Source organism: Argopecten irradians, chromosome 3, assembly GCF_041381155.1.
Source record: "Argopecten irradians isolate NY chromosome 3, Ai_NY, whole genome shotgun sequence".
Classification (NCBI taxonomy): Eukaryota; Metazoa; Mollusca; class Bivalvia; order Pectinida; family Pectinidae; genus Argopecten; species Argopecten irradians.
This window is the reverse complement of record NC_091136.1, coordinates 59,165,989-59,189,181: the sequence shown is the minus strand read 5'-3', so window position 1 is coordinate 59,189,181 and position 23,193 is coordinate 59,165,989. Positions and strand designations below refer to the sequence as shown.

The 23,193-nt window shown below is 36.5% G+C and overlaps 1 protein-coding gene across 3 annotated transcripts in view; it reads right to left on the bottom strand.

The window, feature by feature from the left end:
- Positions 1–22,005, bottom strand: part of LOC138319236 (centrosomal protein of 170 kDa-like) — a 102,528-nt gene extending 80,523 nt beyond the window's left edge. For 2 of the 3 annotated variants that reach the window (XM_069262233.1, XM_069262238.1), the window contains exon 1: positions 14,385–14,531. In XM_069262233.1, coding sequence (XP_069118334.1) covers positions 14,385–14,516 — 132 coding nt within the window. In that variant the 5' untranslated portion in view covers positions 14,517–14,531. Of the gene's footprint in view, positions 1–14,384; positions 14,532–21,981 lie in introns of those variants that run through there. The other variant, XM_069262237.1, reaches the window with a different exon arrangement.
- Positions 22,006–23,193: the final 1,188 nt, after the last annotated feature.

Sequence of the window (23,193 nt, the reverse complement as noted above, 5' to 3'; positions counted from 1 at the left end):
ATCATTTTATTTCTTTAAATGTTTAAACGACAAGCAAATTTAGCGTGAGGTTGTCAGGTCAGCGGCCTGGCTCATAGATCCTAACGGTGTAAGGGACGCTACTTACCTGTAGATCGTCCACACCTATTGTCAGTATATCATTCACTGTAATGATAACTTGGACCTTAACGTGCAGCAGAGACAGCCATCTATATGTTTGCTTACAGCTTTAAAGTAATCATTTAGGGTAGACTGAACTTAGGAGTTGGAAAGACTTATTGTCACCTGTTAGAAACTGTAAGGTATATATAATGTGTGCTTTAGCTATAGAGATCCTTACCTTTACAGATTTGGTATGAACTAATTCAACCAAGTATTAAGTAAACAGTATGGTCCAGGGTCTCCAAAGGCTAGACTATCATTCCAGGATTTGTTTTCAATATAAATTTCTTCTAAATAGAGTCATGATATAACAGGATCAGCCACAGAAGGGCAGAGTGGCCGAGGTAACTTGCACCAACAACATGATTTTCTCTGCCTGGTAACAAACACATGAGATCCTGTTGTCACACAAAACTTTCTCCAATGTTATCACCTGTAAAATGATGACTCCCTTACACAGCTTGTATATGTGAGTCATGTTTTTGTTACCATGTAAATGATGACTGTATCGATGACAACATCTACATCAGATGCTGCTGTGTGTGACAATAGAAGCTATCAACATAGTATATAACTAATAACTAGATGGGGGATATATGGAGGCAAGCCCAGTAAAAACACAGGATTTTATCAATAAATCATTATAACCATATTGTGAAGACATGCGTCTTTCTGTCAACAATACAGATATCTGTCCAGAGATAACAACTTTTTTCATTTTGCAAAATCTTAAGATTAACAGGAAGTTTTGAATTATAACTACTAACTAAGAACATGAACTGATCCATATCACACTATCTTAGTCTAATAATCATTCTAACAATGGTGAAGTGGTTATCTGGGGCTAAAACAAGTAATGTATGCAGACAGCAGGATGTAGTTGTAATGAATGTTATTGGATCTTCATCAAATGAATTCTTCAAAAACTTCTGTTCTTCTATCAGCAAGATTTAAAAAAAAAAAACTCCCCCCTCTCCCCTGATATTGATTATTGGTCAAAGTCTGTTAAAAAATGATGTCTGATTTGGTATTTCTAATTGTATTAAGAAGTTATTGAAAAAGGCTGCATATCAAATAATGTATGGACATGCAGACAAAGAATTGGTACTGAGGTTACAACAAACATATGGGCCTTGTTATCGTGCAAATTTATATAGAATCATAACATCAAACACTGAGTTTAGGAGGGTCATAACAACTTAATGACAGTAAATAAGTTATATGGTTCATTACTTGTATGTGGGTAATAGGATAACTTAGCCAATAAAACATGTTCATTTTCACTCCACTGACATGATGATATGATGTTGTAAAGCATATAAAATTGATTTGACAGTCAACAGTCACAGCACACAGGGAATGTAGGCTCTTTAACCGAGAACTAAACACGGCATAAAATTGAAGGTCACCTCTCTCGCCTATAGCCAGTTATAGTGGTCTACAGATAATCATGTAAATACATCAAATGTTCAAGTAAGAAGAGAGTGAATTATCCTGTTAAGATCTGACACAAATATTCAAATTCCAAAATTGACATTCATTATACAACTGTGTAAAGGGAACAGTAGTTACACAGTATGTCTGGTAAGCTTGGCACAGTGTCCATCCACTGTACACAAAGAATGTATGGTTAGCTTGGCACAGTATCCATCCACTGTACACAAAGAATGTATGGTTAGCTTGGCACAGTATCCATCCACTGTACACAAAGAATGTCTGAATAGCTTGGCACAGTATCCATCCACTGTACACAAAGAATGTCTGGTTAACTTGGCACAGTATCCATCCACTGTACACAAAGAATGTCTGGTTAGCTTGGCACAGTATCCATCCACTGTACACAAAGAATACCGACTGGTATATGGTAAGCATAGCACAGTATCCATCCACTGTACACAAAGAATGTATGGTTAGCATAGCACAGTATCCATCCACTGTACACAAAGAATGTCTGATTAGCATAGCACAATATCCATCCACTGTACACAAAGAATGTCTGGTTAGCTTGGCACAGTATCCATCCACTGTACACAAAGAATGTCTGGTTAGCATAGCACAGTATCCATCCACTGTACATAAATAATGTATGGTTAGCTTGGCACAGTATCCATCCACTGTACACAAATAATGTATGATTAGCATAGGCAGTATCCATCCACTGTACACAAATAATGTATGGTTAGCATAGCACAGTATCCATCCACTGTACACAAATAATGTATGGTTAGCATAGCACAGTATCCATCCACTGTACACAAAGAATGTGATGTTAGCTTGGCACAGTATCCATCCACTGTACACCAAGAATGTGATGTTAGCTTGGCACAGTATCCATCCACTGTACACCAAGAATGTCTGGTAAGCTTGGCACAGTATCCATCCACTGTACACAAATAATGTATGGTTAGCTTGGCACAGTATCCATCCACTGTACACAAATAATGTATGGTTAGCTTGGCACAGTATCCATCCACCGTACACCAAGAATGTCTGATTAGCATAGCACAGTATCCATCCACTGTACACAAATAATGTATGGTTAGCATAGCACAGTATCCATCCACTGTACACAAATAATGTATGGTTAGCATAGCACAGTATCCATCCACTGTACACAAAGAATGCTTAGTTAGTATAGCACAGTATCCATCCACTGTACACAAAGAATGTATGGTTAGCATAACACAGTATCCATCCACTGTACACAAAGAATGTGATGTTAGCTTGGCACAGTATCCATCCACTGTACACAAAAAATGTGATGTTAGCTTGGCACAGTATCCATCCACTGTACACAAAGAATGTGATGGTTAGCTTAGCACAGTATCCATCCACTGTACACAAAGAATGTGATGTTAGCTTGGCACAGTATCCATCCACTGTACACAAAGAATGTATGGTTAGCATAGCACAGTATCCATCCACTGTACACAAAGAATGTATGGTTAGCATAACACAGTATCCATCCACTGTACACAAAGAATGTGATGTTAGCTTGGCACAGTATCCATCCACTGTACACAAATAATGTATGGTTAGCATAGCACAGTATCCATCCACTGTACACAAATAATGTATGGTTAGCATAGCACAGTATCCATCCACTGTACACAAATAATGTATGGTTAGCATAGCACAGTATCCATCCACTGTACACAAATAATGTATGGTTAGCATAGCACAGTATCCATCCACTGTGCACAAAGAATGTGATGTTAGCTTGGCACAGTATCCATCCACTGTACACCAAGAATTTGATGTTAGCTTGGCACAGTATCCATCCACTGTACACCAAGAATGTCTGGTTTGCTTGGCACAGTATCCATCCACTGTACACAAATAATGTATGGTTAGCTTGGCACAGTATCCATCCACTGTACACCAAGAATGTCTGATTAGCATAGCACAGTATCCATCCACTGTACACAAATAATGTATGGTTAGCATAGCACAGTATCCATCCACTGTACACAAAGAATGCTTAGTTAGCATAGCACAGTATCCATCCACTGTACACAAAGAATGTATGGTTAGCATAACACAGTATCCATCCACTGTACACAAAGAATGTGATGTAAGCATAGCACAGTATCCATCCACTGTACCGAGGAATGTCTGGTTAGCTTGGCACAGTATCCATCCACTGTACACAAAGAATGTGATGTTAGCTTGGCACAGTATCCATCCACTGTACACAAAGAATGTCTGGTTAGCATAGCACAGTATCCATCCACTGTACACAAATAATGTATGGTTAGCTTGGCACAGTATCCATCCACTGTACACAAATAATGTATGGTTAGCTTGGCACAGTATCCATCCATTGTACCGAAGAAAGTCTGGTTAGCTTGGCACAGTATCCATCCACTGTACCAAGGAATGTCTGGTTAGCTTGGCACAGTATCCATCCACTGTACCGAGGAATGTCTGGTTAGTTTGGCACAGTATCCATCCACTGTACCGAGGAATGTCTGGTTAGCTTGGCACAGTATCCATCCACTGTACCGAGGAATGTCTGGTTAGCTTGGCACAGTATCCATCCACTGTACCGAGGAATGTCTGGTTAGCTTGGCACAGTATCCATCCACTGTACACAAAGAATGTGATGTTAGCTTGGCACAGTATCCATCCACTGTACACAAAGAATGTCTGGTTAGCATAGCACAGTATCCATCCACTGTACACAAATAATGTATGGTTAGCTTGGCACAGTATCCATCCACTGTACACAAATAATGTATGATTAGCATAGCACAGTATCCATCCACCGACACAAATAATGTATGGTTAGCATAGCACAGTATCCATCCACTGTACACAAATAATGTATGGTTAGCATAGCACAGTATCCATCCACTGTACACAAATAATGTATGGTTAGCTTGGCACAGTATCCATCCACTGTACACAAAGAATGTATGGTTAGCATAGCATAATAACCATCCACTGTACACCAAGAATGTCTGGTTAGCTTGGCACAGTATCCACCCACTGTACACAAATAATGTATGGTTAGCTTGGCACAGTATCCACCCACTGTACACAAATAATGTATGGTTAGCTTGGCACAGTATCCATCCACTGTACACAAATAATGTATGGTTAGCATAGCATAATATCCATCCACTGTACACAAATAATGTATGGTTAGCATAGCACAGTATCCATCCACTGTACACAAAGAATGTGATGTTAGCTTGGCACAGTATCCATCCACTGTACACAAAGAATGTGATGTTAGCTTGGCACAGTATCCATCCACTGTACACAAAGAATGTGATGTTAGCTTGGCACATTATCCATCCACTGTACACAAAGAATGTGATGTTAGCTTGGCACAGTATCCATCCACTGTACACAAAGAATGTCTGGTTAGCTTGGCACAGTGTACATCCACTGTACACAAAGAATGCTTAGTTAGCATAGCACAGTATCCATCCACTGTACACAAAGAATGTCTGGTTAGCTTGGCACAATATCCATCCACTGTACCGAGAAATGTCTGATTAGCTTGGCACAGTATCCATCCACTGTATACAAAGAATGCTTAGTTAGCATAGCATAATATCCATCCACTGTACACAAAGAATGTCTGGTTAGCTTGGCACAATATCCATCCACTGTACCGAGGAATGTCTGGTTAGCTTGGCACAGTATCCATCCACTGTACACAAAGAATGCTTGATTAGCTTGGCTCAGTATCAGGTCGACTGAATTACCATATATGGAACAGACAAAATTCCTGTGCGAGTTATTCCCCTTGTAGCTATGCACGTGATTTGTACGGATATTGATCAATGGAAAGTGTGATTTATGATTGGATTTCGTTTACTACGCATAGCAATGCGTAATATTTTCAGGGGGCATTTTCACCGCACGCTGATTTCGGGGAATTCTGCGTTTTTTAACAATAATGATTTAAATCTACTGTTTTATATTACAGCTAATGCAAAAAATCAGTACGCTATCAGACCTTTCATTTTAACTACAAGCAAACTCCAAAAACAAACGTTGAAGTAATTAACAAATACATAACAACATTTATTTGTCACAAATAATTTTTTGAATTGCTGTTCGTTTACTTTTATGGTATTTAGTTTTATTTTTACGATACATTCACCGCATATCGTTTTCCAGAAATATGACGTTTTGGAAAAGGTATTAGAATTAAGAGCTTGTAATAATCAGAAACATATATATGAGAGAGGCAGATGTACCTTTGTATGTGCTTAAGAGTTTTCAGATTCACTATTAAATAATACAGGAGAAAAATTTTGATCATACGTCACAAAAGTTACACTAATTTTCAGATGGTTTCAGTACGATTTTGGAAAGAAAAAGATAATATTTTAACTATATTATTAATAAAACAAAATGCAATTCTGGTTAACATTATCTCTACATGTACATAACCTATATACTTACAACTTATACTTAAATCGTAAAAAAAAGTTCATTAAATTTACATGAAAATTTATCTACAACATTTTACGGATCCAGTCGACTGTTACATGTAGTAGGGTCTACTTCAGGGTTCTATGTATATAGATGTATATAAGACTATATGCAGAAAGGTTCCAATGAGCAGAATTTATTACTCTCTAAAATACCCTCTTCATAGAGGAAGAGGCTTATGAAGAGGTCTCGACTACCGGGAACATCCGTACGTCGTGTACGACATGTGCATATGACGATAGTAGTCGAACAGATCGATCTAAGATGCGCTCTACATCTATATATTTATCTTTTGACGACATATTTTTGAAAAAAAATATATAACACATGAGCATTTAAATTACTGCAATTCTTCGTGTATTCAGAATGTCATATGGTAGGATGGGGTTTTATAGAAAGAGAATAACTTTCTCATGCGATGTAAAATATGTGATGTGAAACTTAAAAAATGCAAGAAAAGAAAACTTGGAGAGAAATTTTAAAGGATATGAGAGATTTTGTTATCTGTTATGTGTATTACTTAATATTTGGGCATTTCGATATAATGTACATTAAGTACATGTAGTAGTCGAACAATAATATGTGAAGTATAATAGATTAATGATCTTTATTCACGGTTTAAATTGAAAAATAAACACATGGTGATTGTATTGTTAGCTGTATTACAGATATATGTTGATTTAAAATCACTTTTGCATTTCCTGAAATCGGCATGCGGTGAAAATGTTTATAATTTATTAATACACACGATGGATCTCATTTAGAAATTATATCATCAAAACTGTGGCTTGCAGGGGAAGTTAAAGACAGTGCCTCCTGAAAATACTTCGCATTGCTATGCATATTAAACGAATTCCATTCATAAATCACACTTTCCATTGACCAATTTACGTACAAATCACGTGCATGACTACAAGGGGAATAACTCCCAGAGGAATTTTGTCTGTTTTATATATGGTAATTCAGTCGACCTGAGTATCCATCCACTGTACCAAGGAATGTCTGGTTAGCCTGTTAAGGTGTTCATCCACAACATAACAATATGCCTGGTTAGCTTAATAAGATGTTCATCCACAACATAACGATATGTCTGCTTAGCTGTTTATCAACAACACTTCAACAACACCCACAGAGTGTGTCTGGTTAGCTTGATAAGATGTTTATCAACAACAACCACACAGTATGACTGGTTAGCTTGATAAGATGCTCATCAACAATACCCACACAGTATGTCTGGTTAGATTGTTAAGATGTTCATCAACAACACCCACACAGTATGCCTGGTTAGCTTGATAAGGTGTTCATCAACACCCACACAGTATGACTGGTTAGCTTGATAAGATGCTCATCAACAACACCAACACAGTATGTCTGGTTAGATTGATAAGATGTTCATCAACAACACCCACACAGTATGTCTGGTTAGCTTAATAAGATGTTCATCAACAACACACACACAGTATGACTGGTTAGCTTGATAAGATGTTTATCAACAACACCCACACAGTATGACTGGTTAGATTGATAAGATGTTCATCAACAACACCCACACAGTATGACTGGTTAGCTTGATAAGATGTTTATCAACAACACCCACACAGTATGACTGGTTAGCTTAATAAGATGTTCATCAACAACACCCACACAGTATGACTGGTTAGCTTGATAAGATGTTCATCAACAACACACACACAGTATGACTGGTTAGCTTGATAAGATGTTCATCAACAACACCCACACAGTATGACTGGTAAAATTGATAAGATGTTCATCAACAACACCCAAACAGTATGACTGGTTAGCTTGATAAGGTGTTCATCAACAATACACACACAGTTTGTCTGGTAAGATTGATAAGATGTTCATCAACAACACCCAAACAGTATGACTGGTTAGCTTGATAAGGTGTTCATCAACAATACACACACAGTTTGTCTGGTTAGATTGATAAGATGTTCATCAACAACACCCTCACAGTATGACTGGTTAGCTTGATAAGATGTTCATCAACAACACACACACAGTATGTCTGGTTAGATTGATAAGATGTTCATCAACAACACCCACACAGTATGTCTGGTTAGCTTGATAAGATGTTCATCAACAACACACACACAGTATGACTGGTTAGCTTGATAAGATGTTCATCAACAACAACCATACAGTATGACTGGTTAGCTTGATAAGATGTTCATCAACAACACCCACACAGTATAACTGGTTAGCTTGATAAGATGTTCATCAACAACACGCACACTGTGTGTCTGGTTAGCTTGATAAGATGTTCATCAACAACAACCATACAGTATGACTGGTTAGCTTGATAAGATGTTCATCAACAACACCCACACAGTATGACTGGTTAGCTTGATAAGATGTTCATCAACAACATCCACACAGTATGGCTGGTTAGCTTGATAAGATGTTCATCAACAACACACACACAGTATGACTGGTTAGCCTGATAAGATGTTCATCAACAACACACACACAGTATGGCTGGTTAGATTGATAAGATGTTCATCAACAACACACACACAGTATGACTGGTTAGCTTGTTAAGATGTTCATCAACAACACCCACACAGTATGGCTGGTTAGCTTGATAAGTTGTTCATCAACAACACACACACAGTATGGCTGGTTAGCTTGATAAGATGTTTATCAACAACAACCAAACAGTATGGCTGGTTAGCTTAATAAGATGTTCATCAACAACAACCGCACAGTATGACTGGTTAGCTTGATAAGATGTTCATCAACAACACCCACACAGTATGGCTGGTTAGCTTGATAAGATGTTCATCAACAACACACACACAGTATGACTGGTTAGCTTGATAAGATGTTCATCAACAACACCCACACAGTATGACTGGTTAGCTTGATAAGGTGTTCATCAACAACACACACACAGTATGGCTGGTTAGCTTGATAAGATGTTTATCAACAACAACCAAACAGTATGGCTGGTTAGCTTGATAAGATGTTCATCAACAATACCCACACAGTGTGTCTGGTTAGCTTGATAAGATGTTCATCAACAACACACACACAGTGTGTCTGGTTAGCTTGATAAGGTGTTCATCAACAACACACACACAGTATGTCTGGTTAGCTTAATAACATGTTCATCAACAACAACCACACAGTATGACTGGTTAGCTTAATAAGATGTTCATCAACAACACACACACAGTATGACTGGTTAGCTTAATAAGATGTTCATCAACAACAACCACACAGTATGGCTGGTTAGCTTAATAAGATGTTCATCAACAACACACACACAGTATGACTGGTTAGCTTGATAAGATGTTCATCAACAATACTCACACAGTGTGTCTGGTTAGCTTGATAAGATGTTCATCAACAATACCCACACAGTGTGTCTGGTTAGCTTGATAAGATGTTCACCAACAACACACACACAGTATGACTGGTTAGCTTGATAAGTGTTCATCAACAACACCCACACAGTATGCCTGGTAAGCTTGATAAGATGTTCATCAACAACACGCACACTGTGTGTCTGGTAAGCTTGATAAGATGTTCATCAACAACACCCACACAGTATGACTGGTTAGCTTGATAAGATGTTCATCAACAACACGGACACTGTGTGTCTGGTTAGCTTGATAAGATGTTCATCAACAACACACAAACAGTATGCCTGGTTAGCTTGATAAGATGTTCATCAACAACATCCAACACAGTATGCCTGGTAAGCTTGATGAGATGTTCATCAACAACACCCACACCGTATGGCTGGTTAGCTTGATAAAATGTTCATCAACAACACCCACACAGTGTGTCTGGTTAGCTTGATAAGATGTTCATCAACAACACCCACACAGTATGACTGGTTCGCTTAATAAGATGTTCATCAACAACAAACACACAGTATGACTGGTTAGCTTGACAAGATGTTTATCAACAACACCCACACAGTATGTCTGGTTAGCTTGATAAGATGTTCATCAACAACACACACACAGTATGACTGGTTAGCTTGATAAGATGTTCATCAACAACATGCACACAGTGTGTCTGGTTAGCTTGATAAGGTGTTCATCAACAACACGCACACAGTGTGTCTGGTTAGCTTGATAAGGTGTTCATCAACAACACACACACAGTATGTCTGGTTAGCTTAATAAGATGTTCATCAACAACACGCACACAGTGTGTCTGGTTAGCTTGATAAGGTGTTCACCAACAACACACACACAGTATGTCTGGTTAGCTTAATAAGATGTTCATCAACAATACACACACAGTATGCCTGGTAAGCTTGATAAGATGTTCATCAACAACACCCTCACAGTATGGCTGGTTAGATTGATAAGGTGTTCATCAACAATACACACACAGTTTGTCTGGTTAGATTGATAAGATGTTCATCAACAACACACGCACACAGTATGGCTGGTAAGCTTGATAAGATGTTTATCAACAACACCCACACAGTATGTCTGGTTAGCTTAATAAGATGTTCATCAACAACACACACACAGTATGACTGGTTAGCTTGATAAGATGTTCATCAACAATACCCACACAGTGTGTCTGGTTAGCTTGATAAGATGTTCATCAACAATACCCACACAGTGTGTCTGGTTAGATTGATAAGATGTTCATCAACATCACACACACAGTATGCCTGGTTAGCTTGATAAGATGTTCATCAACAACACACACACAGTATGGCTGGTTAGCTTGATAAGATGTTCATCAACAACACCCTTACAGTATGCCTGGTTAGCTTCATAAGATGTTCATCAACAACACCCTCACAATATGCCTGGTTAGCTTGATAAGATGTTCATCAACAACACACACACAGTATGCCTGGTAAGCTTGATAAGATGTTCATCAACAACACCCACACAGTATGGCTGGTTAGCTTGATAAGATATTTATCAACAACACCCACACAGTATGGCTGGTTAGCTTAATAAGATGTTCATCAACAACAACCACATCGTATGACTGGTTAGATTGATAAGATGTTCATCAACAACACACACACAGTATGGCTGGTTAGATTGATAAGATGTTCATCAACAACAACCACACAGTATGGCTGGTTAGCTTAATAAGATGTTCATCAACAACACCCACACAGTATGACTGGTTAGATTGATAAGATGTTCATCAACAACACCCACACAGTATGGCTGGTTAGCTTAATAAGATGTTCATCAACAACACCCACACAGTATGGCTGGTTAGATTGATAAGATGTTCATCAACAACACCCAAACAGTATGACTGGTTAGCTTGATAAGATGTTCATCAACAATACCCACACAGTGTGCCTGGTTAGCTTGATAAGATGTTCATCAACAACACCCACACAGTATGTCTGGTTAGATTGATAAGATGTTCATCAACACCCTCACAGTATGACTGGTTAGCTTGATAAGATGTTCATCAACAACACCCATACAGTATGACTGGTTAGATTGTTAAGATGTTCATCAACAACACCCACACAGTATGACTGGTTAGATTGATAAGATGTTCATCAACAACACCCACACAGTATGACTGGTTAGCTTGATAAGATGTTCATCAACAACACCCACACAGTATGACTGGTTAGATTGATAAGATGTTCATCAACACCCTCACAGTATGACTGGTTAGCTTGATAAGATGTTCATCATCAACACACACACAGTATGACTGGTTAGCTTGATAAGATGCTCATCAACAATACCCACACAGTGTGTCTGGTTAGCTTGATAAGATGTTCATCAACAACACACACACAGTATGTCTGGTTAGATTGATATGATGTTCATCAACACCCTCACAGTATGACTGGTTAGCCTGATAAGATGTTCATCATCAAAACACACACAGTATGACTGGTTAGATTGATGAGATGTTCATCAACAACACACACAGTGTGTCTGGTTAGCTTGATAAGATGTTCATCAACAACATCCACACAGTATGGCTGGTTAGCTTGATAAAATGTTCATCAACAACACCCACACAGTATGGCTGGTTAGCTTAAGAACAAGTATATCTTTGATATATTTCATTATTTTACTTAATTGAATTAAAGCTTGAATAAAAAGAGCACATTTACTGTTTTTTACAACTATATAAATTTGTTCATATAGTTTAACTTAGATATCCTTATATACTTAATCAACTATCAAAGTATTGAAAATAAAGCAGTAGCATGTCAGTTGACCTCCTTAATCAGTCTTATTCTTCATTTTTTAACAAAAAGAGCATCCATCATAGATCCAAGTTATATAATATTGATGATATGTATCTGGAGAATCACATCCCTAAGGTACCTGGTGACCCCTCATTATTTGTATCTGGAGAATCACATCCCTAAGGTACCTGGTGACCCCTCATTATCAACTATCCAAGTACAGAAAATAAAGTCGTTAATCAAAATCTTAATCTTTTATTCTTCTTACAAGAATAGCATGCATCATAGATCCGACTGTTATAAAAACATTTGGTGGTTGATATTGAGTTGATTTTATATGAAAAACAGATGTGTATCAAGAAAATATCAAATACAACATATAAAAATAATATAATGTAAGTGAAGTTTGAGGTCTCTAATCTAAATAAAACTGGGAAATTAATTTGTGAAATAGACTTTATGGTGACCCTGGGTTAACCGTCCAATAGTACTGGTTTGTATCTGGGCCACTTGAAGGTGACATTCAGCAGAAAACAGAGATACACTTGCGGGAAGTCATTCCAAGGGTACATTGTATCACTGTTTCTGAATGAATTAAAGTTAGGGTTTTCATTCATAAGCATTTAGGTTACCCATTATTTGAATTTAAGAACAGCTCAGTATGAACAAAATATAGTCACTGTAATATTCATCATAAGCATTATTATAATGGTGTGGCCTTCCATCTGATTACCTAATAAGAGAGAGGGCATTCAAATTTTCTCAAATTATAATAACGGTAAAATATATAATCCAATTGATACTTTAATATTTTGTGCTGAAAATTGATATTTAAATCACCTTGCACAAGTTTGATTTCTCATAAATCAAAAATATATATTTGTGTTTAATGAGAGGATAGATATTATTGCTAACGTACATAGCGAACCTTTGCCCATTGACTTGTGAAGGATAATGCACTCCACTTACAGAGATGATCTTGATGCAGTACACCTAAAGATGGAATGTTTTTTTATGATCCTGTTGACATTAGCCTCTGTATACACTGGACACTCTGACAGATATTGACAGTACACACACTTTCTCAGTAATAATCTCAACCCCCCCCCAGAACAGATTCATCTGTTCTTTTTACTTCGTAAACTTTTTTTAACAACTTTCCACCTTTAAATTAATCATAACAGTTGATGTTACAGCTATATTCAATGTTATTCAGTATGGTATACCTTGTCTTCAAAAACATACAAGTATGACAAAGAAATTAGGTTTGGCATATATTAGGTTTGATATGGGTTTTTTTTCAGTTCAATGACCAAGTAAATAAATTTATCAAATTTCTGAATCAATTTTGATTTAATCTTTGACTTTTTAATTTACATTGTATATCAATGTACACAGGTGATAGCATGTACCAGTATGATTAGTTATAACCATCTCTGGTCATTTAAACATGTCTGTTTTTATAATTTGTATGACTGACCACAACCATTCACCGATTTAATTACTTTTCTGGTATAGAAAGGCATTTTCATCATGGTCACAGTTTGTATTAATTTCTACACTATATACCGGTTGTTCTCATATACATCCAGGAAATGCATTAATTATGAAAAGAAGCCATTGATAGTTCAATATAATTATATACGCACAACTGAATAATTCCTTTCAGAGAGTATCATAAAGTCTGTGTGTATAAATCATACAGAAATATAAATTATTCTGATGCAGATCTGACATATAGTGAATCACCACCCATCAAATTCAACAAGCTAGCTGCTTAGAATAAAATATTATCTCAATTTCTAATTATTTTAAGCCGTTTGAATATAGAATAGGCAATATCACCTCGTACATAAGCATGGTAAACTTCCTTAACGAATCATGAATAATGATGAATAATACTATCTATAAACCTAGATAACAACAATGATATAAACATTTTCATTGTTTAAATGATATATCTGTAGTTTTTATTGGATACTTAAAGTACATGCCCATAGGACAATATTTTGAGATGTAAATAATGTTATAATGAATGTAATCAATAATAAGGCATGCCTGCAGTAAGACACTAACATTGAGAAGACCTTCAATGTAATCTACTCACCTTTTTACCTGGAGGATCAATCTCATTTATCCAACATTTCCTATTGTTCCAAAGTTTGGCATCAGTTTTAAATCCATATTTCTTCTGTAACTTAGTAATTAACAAATAGGCCTTGGATATATTAACAGCCATATTTCATGCTCCAATGAGCAATTATGGCAAACAACTCCTGTCATCTGTCAACCGACAGGATCCCAAAATAATCATATGCACATAATAGGTTGCATCTACTTTCGTGCAGAAGATCAGGTGTGCTTCAGGTGAGCCACGCAATCGCCAAGGTTACAGCATTATTATGCCCATATAAGGCATAAGTTCCATCCCAAAACTACCACCTACCCCTGTACCTAACCCACAACACCAGTACATGGCTCACGCGTAGACAGGGCCATCAACTCAGCATTTCTTAATCCCGCTTTTGATATCATCATAAAAGCTTTATGTGTATATGCCACTTGTTATGGTAATTAAATAAACGGTTTTACAAATACCCTTCCTCATGCATGAACTGTTGGAAGCTACACTGTAGCGCTTAGGTACACATTTTGTTTCAGAATGGATTAAGACACAAGTTAATATTTTCTCTAAATTCAATAATTCTAAATGCTGTTAAAAGTCAACTATTTACTGAGTAAACTATGGGCCTAACGTCAGTAAACAGCCATCTCAAATCAACTCTGGGACAGTATTTGAAGTTAAGATATACCTTCAATATCAATATCGACCATTGGCGATCTGTGATATGCGGGCTTTGGTGTCCTTTACTTACCTGGACTTATTCATTAGATCTGATTTTGGCCCCTATTGTCAGTAAATTGCTCACCTAAGCCTGATATCTCCCAAATTACAGTTAGATCTAGACACCATCAATGTGTCCTAGCAGGCATTATACCCAGGTAAGTAGGGAAACACTGATAAACTTCAGATAAATATATATTGTCTATTGAAAACAAGAATTTCATTCTTGTATCTATCTGGCAGCATTTGAATTAATTTTGTAAGACTCATGTTTAAAAATTTGATAGATAATAAATGCCACTTACATAACTTAACTTCAATAAATTTTCTCTCCTAAAATTTGAAGATACAACAAGAGGCCCAGAGGGCCTGTATCGCTCACCTGGTTTTTTTGGTAATTATCACAAAGACTCTGACAATTAGAACAAGAGGCCCAGAGGGCCTGTATCGCTCACCTGGTTTGTAATGCCAAGTAATGTTCTGAATACAGGTTCATTGTTTCTTTTCTGAAGGAATTTTAATATTAACCTCTAAGTCCCCTATTGGGCCCCACCCCTCCTGCCCCCAGGGGGTCAGAGCCAAAGTTCTGTTCTCCTTCCCCAAAGGATGTTTATGGCCAAACGTGGTCACAATCCAAGCAAAACTCTAGGACAAGTAGCGATTTATAGGATTTACCTCTATTTCCCCTATTGGGCCCCGCCCCTCCTGCCCCCGGGGGGCAGAGCCAAAATTTATACAAGTTCTGTTCCGCTTCCAAAAAGGATGTTTGTTGGCAAATTTGGTTACAATTCATGTAGAACTCTAAGACTAGTAGCAATTTAAAGGATTAACCTCTATTTCCCCTATTGGGCCCGCCCCTCCTGCCCCCAGAGCCAAAATTTATACAAGTTCTGTTTCCCCTCCCCCAAGGATGTTTGTGGCTAATTTTGGTTACAATCCATGCTGAAATCTAGGACAAGTAGCGATTTAAAGAATTTACCTCTATTTCCCCTATTGGGCCCCGCCCCTCCTGCCCCCGGGGGGCCAGAGCCAAAATTTATACAAACTCAGTTCTTATTCTCCCAAGGATATTTCTGGCCAAATTTGGTTACAATCCATGTAGAACTCTATGACTAGTAGCGATTTAAAGGATTTACCTCTATTTCCCCTATTGGGCCCCGCCCCTCCTGCCCCGGGGGGTCAGAGCCAAAATTTATACAAATTCTGGTCCGCTTCAAAAAAGGATGTTTGTGGCCAAATTTGGATACAATTCATGTAGAACTCTATGACAAGTAGCGATATAAAGGATTTACCTCTATTTCCCCTATTGGGCCCCGCCCCTCCTGCCCCCAGGGGACCAGAGCCAAAATTTATACAAGTTCTGTTCCCCCCCCCCCCAAGGATGTTTGTGGCTTATTTTGGTTACAATCCATGTAGAACTCTAGGACAAGTAGCGATTTAAAGAATTTACCTCTATTTCCCCTATTGGGCCCCGCCCCTCCTGCCCCTGGGGGGTCAGAGCCAAAATTTATACAAGTTCTGTTCCCCCTCCCCCAAGGATATTTGTGGCCAAATTTGGTTACATTCCATGCAGATCTCTATGACTAGTAGCGATTTAAAGGATTTACCTCTATTTCCCCTATTGGGCCCCGCCCCTCCTGCCCCTGAGGGGTCAGAGACAAAATTTATAAAAACTCTGTTCCCCGTCCCCCAAGGATGCTTGTGGCCAAATTTGGTTAGATTCCATACAGAACTCTATGACTAGTCGCGATTTAAAGGATTTACCTCTATTTCCCCTATTGGGCCCTGCCCCTCCTGCCCCTGGGGGGTCAGAGACAAAATTTATACAAACTCTGTTCCTCGTCCCCCAAGGATGTTTCTGGCCAAATTTGGTTACATTCCATGCAGAACTCTATGACTAGTAGCGATTTAAAAGAAATCTTCAAATTGTTTTTCTTTACATTTTTTCACTATAAGATATAAATTCATGCAACTATACGCTTTGATGGATTTTAGTTTTTGAAGTTTCAACTTATTCTAGTAAATATTTAATCTAGCATATCCATTGTTACCAAATTTATTAAACTAGTATGACATAGCGCAACTCTTAAAGGTGATAAAAACAGATTTTAAATATGCTATTTTTGTGTTGATGTTTGTTTATTGTGGTGCACTTTATGATTTTCAACAAAAAATACAGGTTGTATTTGACGTAATTTCAATAAAATATGCTTGAACGAAGTCCACAACGACCCTTGTCTAGAACGATCGCATCGCTTATCGCCCCTGATATCACCAGGTGGCCGTAGATTTGTGACGTCATCTGAGACAAACAGCTGTGACAAGAGCAGGGAGATTCATATGGGGCAGTGTTGCGGTATTGGCGATTATAGATATTTAAAACAGTCGCCCTCGTGTAATTGCTATATTGATAAGTGGACATGTATCTGTATATATAATATACAATCTATAACATACCCTGATAAAATCAAAATGATCGTTTACTCATGCTAATCGTCATATTCTGGGTTATAAAACTGTTATATTCTTTAGGTCAAAAGTCATTTGACATCGTGTAGGCTACGGGTGTGTTAACTCAGGTTCGAGGAGGTTACGTTTGACTTTTGTCTGTAAATTAAAACTCTAAACAAAGACTTTAAAGTTTATATCAACAATAAGAAATATAAGTTTGCAAGAAAATGGACCAAAACATCAATGACACTAAATGCATATAAAGTAGACCCCGCCACCTTTCATACTCTTTCTAAAATCCTTTCATCCCGCGACAAACGTGCCCCTATCCCGCCTTATATATGTACTACACACCTCTATTTCCTATTTGGAACTTAATCCTTCAGAACACCGCACAGAAAGGGTTAGGCTTATTTATTTTTTAAAGTTCTGTAATGAGTTTTACGGATTTATTCGACAAAATTTCGGGGCTTTCCGTGTACGAAAATAGAATAACATGTACAATAGTAATACTACACGCACGACCGATAAAAAAGACGTGACAAAACATAGGTACTAGATACAATGACCAAATATGCATGACATGTACTCGTGGACAAGATATGCATGTTTAATATAACACAGGGCAATGAAACAACATATTTCTTATAAAACACAAATCACTCACAAGACCGCTTCTTCATATTACCTAAGCGTGCGCAGTTTTGGAAATAACAAACCTGTCGACCTTAAGTAAATTTTAAAAGTATACGAACAGTCCACAGTGATTTGAAAATTATTTAGTTTATATCAATATGGACACACTAGATAGCCTATTGAACACTCTGAGACGATTTAGGGGTCTAGTTGAAAAAAATCGGTAAAATTTGTATTCTACATATACGCAAATGCACTATGTAGAATATAACAGGAAATTAATGAGTACGCAAATTGGCCAAATTGGCGAGCATTGTGGTGTTTTGAGGGTTCGGGGGAGACCCCCAGGAAAACATATTACGATTTAGAATGGCTGAGATATGAGTTTCACGATGTATTTTAATGATTTTGCGAGCGGCGAAGGCGCAATATTTTGGTGTTTGGGGGTCCGAAGGTCTCCCCCAAGAAGGAAAAATATTACTATTTACAATGGCTGTGATTAGTTTTACGATGTATTTTGATAATTTTAAAGCGTTTTTAACATTGTAATTTTTCGATTTTAAATTACCTGCATTTAAATAATGATAATATTGTTAATGTCGTCATATCATTATGCAACCCTGCTCGATCTGAACATACCGGCTTCATGCCATCGACACATTGTTGTTTAACTCAAAGTACAAAGAAATTTAATAATGAATTAATTGTCTTGCTAAGATTTTTTTGAACTACATGCAGTAGAATCCCTAAAGTGAAGTATGAAAACTGTTTAGGAGGACCCTTTTTTCTTTTAAATGCGCAGAACCTTTCAGTCGACGAAAATGGGGGGCAAAAAGACACAACAGACAAATAATCTGAGTGTATTTTTTATGTCTCCGTATGCTTGTAACGGATGATTTTTTTCACCAAAAAGTAGGTCTAAAGAGGTGGCCCGCAATAATTGTCCATTTTCACTACGATCTTATTTTGCACATAAAATTACCAGTATGTATATCAAAACTCCCCGGTTAATTTTATGTGTAAACTATAAATTACATACATGCACAGTCGTATTACTCCAGGGTGGACTGAATAGGAAAGTAATACTTATACATTCGTGAAAAATGACCTTATATTAAACCCCTCACATGATTCTCCACATGATATATGTACTCGACATTAATGACATCATCATTTACATAAAGTGACGTCATTTTTTAGGTTATGACGTCAATAATGTGTCATTATGTAGGGGATAAATCACGCTACCCAATAAGTCAAAATATAACATATTTTTCTCCGTGTGTATTTCCCTAAGTACTAAGACCTGTGGCTAAAATACACATGCATGTTGACAGTTCCGCGATCGGCACACCGGCTTCCGGTAGTTGATTGTCTCAGATGATGTCACAACTCATCGGAACTCAAGGGAGGTAAGTCATAGAAAAAAATCTGTCGTCAAAAAGATGTGAAGATTGCTTTCATTAATTTTACTATTTAGAGACAAAATATAAGCAAATATCAAACTGGTATATGTTTAGATAGGGCATACAAATGTTTCTAGCATAATATCTCATTTTCCATGTCCCTTCTGTTTTTATCACCTTTAAATGTGATATATATCATATTGTACGTAAGCTTTAAGTAACAGATCAATTATGAGAGAAGTTAAAGTAAAAAGTGCTGCTATTATATGGACACCTCATCAACCTTGCATATCACCCAATTAAAACCAGCATACACATTTTTAAAATCACATTACCTCAGGTAGAATGGGGCTCTTATGATATCTTTGCTAATAATCATACATTTACACAAATTATACAACTTCACTTCAAACATCTATATGACAAGATAGTTAATGCTACGCCTAATTAAATACTTTGAATTTCCCCAAATGTTAAATGTGCTAATGTAAAGTGATTACCCTGTATCTTTATTGCTTTGCAATCTGAATGAGTCACCTACCATCACCATGTATTCTAACATTTCAGCAGTTTTCCTTAAAAATTTTGATATGCTTTTTATTCATTTAACTCCTACAGACAAGGTATATGTCAGTAAATTGACCAACAGAAGAATGCATTGAAGCTGTGTTCAACAAACCCTGGTCACCATTTTGAGCATTTGGCAAGCTTTAAGTCAACGATGATTTATTTGAAAACTTAATTCATTTGAGATGAAGTTATCATGCACATACAAGTATATAATATATGAGTTACAGGTAATATTACAAGTATGATAACTTTTGGGGCTACTAGGTTTTACAAAGAGCATTTCAACACAATCTTAAGTACAAATTCTAGGATTCAACTTGGTGTCTTTTGATCATTGAAAGCAATACAGCTCTTAAAACAACTTCGGTAGTCCTTATTACCTTAATTGCTTCATGACTGTAATATCACTCAGATATATAAACTCCTTATCTTTAGTGTTCTCTCGAGTCTTGTTTATTAAGAAAAAAATATTTTATAAATGAATTTAGCCGATTTGACTGATGCTACCGTCAGAAACATATATATAGAGATTGGAAGCTCCTTCTTTGTCTTTGTTGACAGGCAGAGTGACCTCCGGTTTATAGGCATTTTGCTTTGGCTAACTACTTTTAAGTGTATTCTTTAAAACATGATATTTTTGCATCACCATAAAGTTTAAACATTATATCATGGTTTGATGTGATCAGTTTTCCCGATTGATGTAATTTAATATGATTTTTGAAAGCACGAAAATAAGCAATTTTACCTGGTTTGTCGAAAATCAGGCATTCAAAACCGGAAGTGCATTTTGTTTTATTAATAGATAAGTTAAAATATTATTTTTTCTATTCAAAATCGTACTCAAACCATCTGAAAATTACTGAACTGTGACAACATATCAAAGTTATTCTTTTATATTCTACTATTTAAGAGTGTCTATTTACTTCTTGGTCACCGAGAAGAGGTAATTTATAGCGATACTTGACGCTTCTCAAATTTCTGGCCACACACTGATACAATTAAGCTTAATTGTTCAGCTACAAGGTGATGCAAAAATGCAGTTAGTAAGTTATTTGATTCACTAAATCAATAACATACAATGTAAGTGAACTACATGCATACACAACTATATGCCATACTGCTGTGAATTTCAATTTTGATCTAAATAAAGAACTATACAACATAAATTTAATATCAAGTAAAATACAATACATATTAGAAAATCTCATCAGTTTACAAAAAAATCACGGACAAAAAAAATCAGCAGTTTATATACAGTAAAAGCTGTACAATAAATACCTGAGTACAATACATGTACTGCATAGTATCTTTCTAATTCTGAAAAAAAAAACTTTTTTTTTCCTAAATGCAGGTCAGTGAGCCATGTTAGTCTAATACATATATATTGTAGGCCTAGTGTAGGTCAACAAGTCCTGACAATAAAAAAATCAATAAACACTGCCATGCTGGGTTTCTGAGTGTATTGTTTATGCTGATTAGGTCTACAATAAGAAGTGTATTGCATTGTTGTATACAGTACAGTTGTACTTTGTCAGATCAGTCTGACATAGCTAAAAGCAATAAAGATACAGTCTAATGTATGATACACTGATATTATATTTAAGTGCTTTTTGAAATATCATTATTGATCATAGATCAATTACCTCTATCAATTCTCAATATTTTCATTTCCAGTTTAATAGCATATATATTTTGCTGCTGCACAGTAGGCTTACTGCACATGTAGATATTTAAAAACTGCCACTTTCTTCTGCTTTACAGTAGGCCTATAGCAGACGATCCATTTAAGAACTTACCGATGTCATTTTGCTGTGTGATGATGCTACGACTGGTAAGATGCTGATTTGTCACGTTCACGGAGTAATTCTTAAGTCATCGTGTATAAACTCCATTGCCTAGCCACACATTTATTTTTATAAGCCAAATGCATGTCATTTTCCGAAAATTCTGCTGCTGCTGCTGGCTGCGTGCTGTTGCTAAACCGGAAGTACCCGTCGAGATATGTGTAACATTCGGATAAAATAACGGATCCGGAAAAAAGTCTGTTTAGGGTTACATTGGCAAAAAAATAGGGTTGGTAGATCGGGATTTTTTTTGTGTGTCTGTCTTTCACTCTAAATCATTGACTGGAATCGGAGTCTGTGTGATCGAAATCACGATTTTTTCCGTAGAAAAGTGGAAAATAATAGGGTCGACGGTAAAAAATTAGGGTCAGTTGGGTAACCCTAAGCAGACATATTTTTTTTTTGCCTAAATCAATAAATTATACGGAAGTGTGTGTGTGGTTTTTTTTAATTAGGTGTAAGATCAGGTGTCAATTGCAATAAGATAGAATTGATTAAAATCAGTATATCTATAAAATAACAATTCTTATGATAGTCTAGATCTGAAGAACCATACATGTGTATGCTGTAATACCATAGGTTTATATTATATATAATTAGATACTATCTAAATCTCTGTTAGTACTCCTGGTTTCTGGTTTAATACGACTAAGTATGGAAACAATCTAAGTATGGAAAGTGACTTTCAAGAAAGAAGTACAGAAAGAAAAACAACCGTTTACACGATTGAGTAAAATCTTCTTCGCTGAAACACACAGTTTGAGTTTTTCTTATTCCAATGAAATTAGATTATAAAATGGTGAAATAACATGTTTTGGCAGTTATTTCACCATTTTATAATCTAATTTCATTGGAATAAGAAAACATGTTTTGGAAAGATGTTCTCCAATGTGTATTTAAGTTGAATAATTCCCCAATATCAATCCAATCTAGATATAAACAAGAAACCATATTGAAAACAACATTATGGTATAATGCAGATTTTATCAAAACTGGTTCAATGCTGGTGTAATTACCCTCAATGACCTTATTAAGAATCCTGACAGCTTAACCTTTTTCACTTTCAACGAGTTTTCAAATATTTTTAACATTCATACTAATTTTCTACAGTTTCAAGGTCTTGTTTCTGCAGCCAAGAATTTCCTTTGAAAATTGATGTACAAT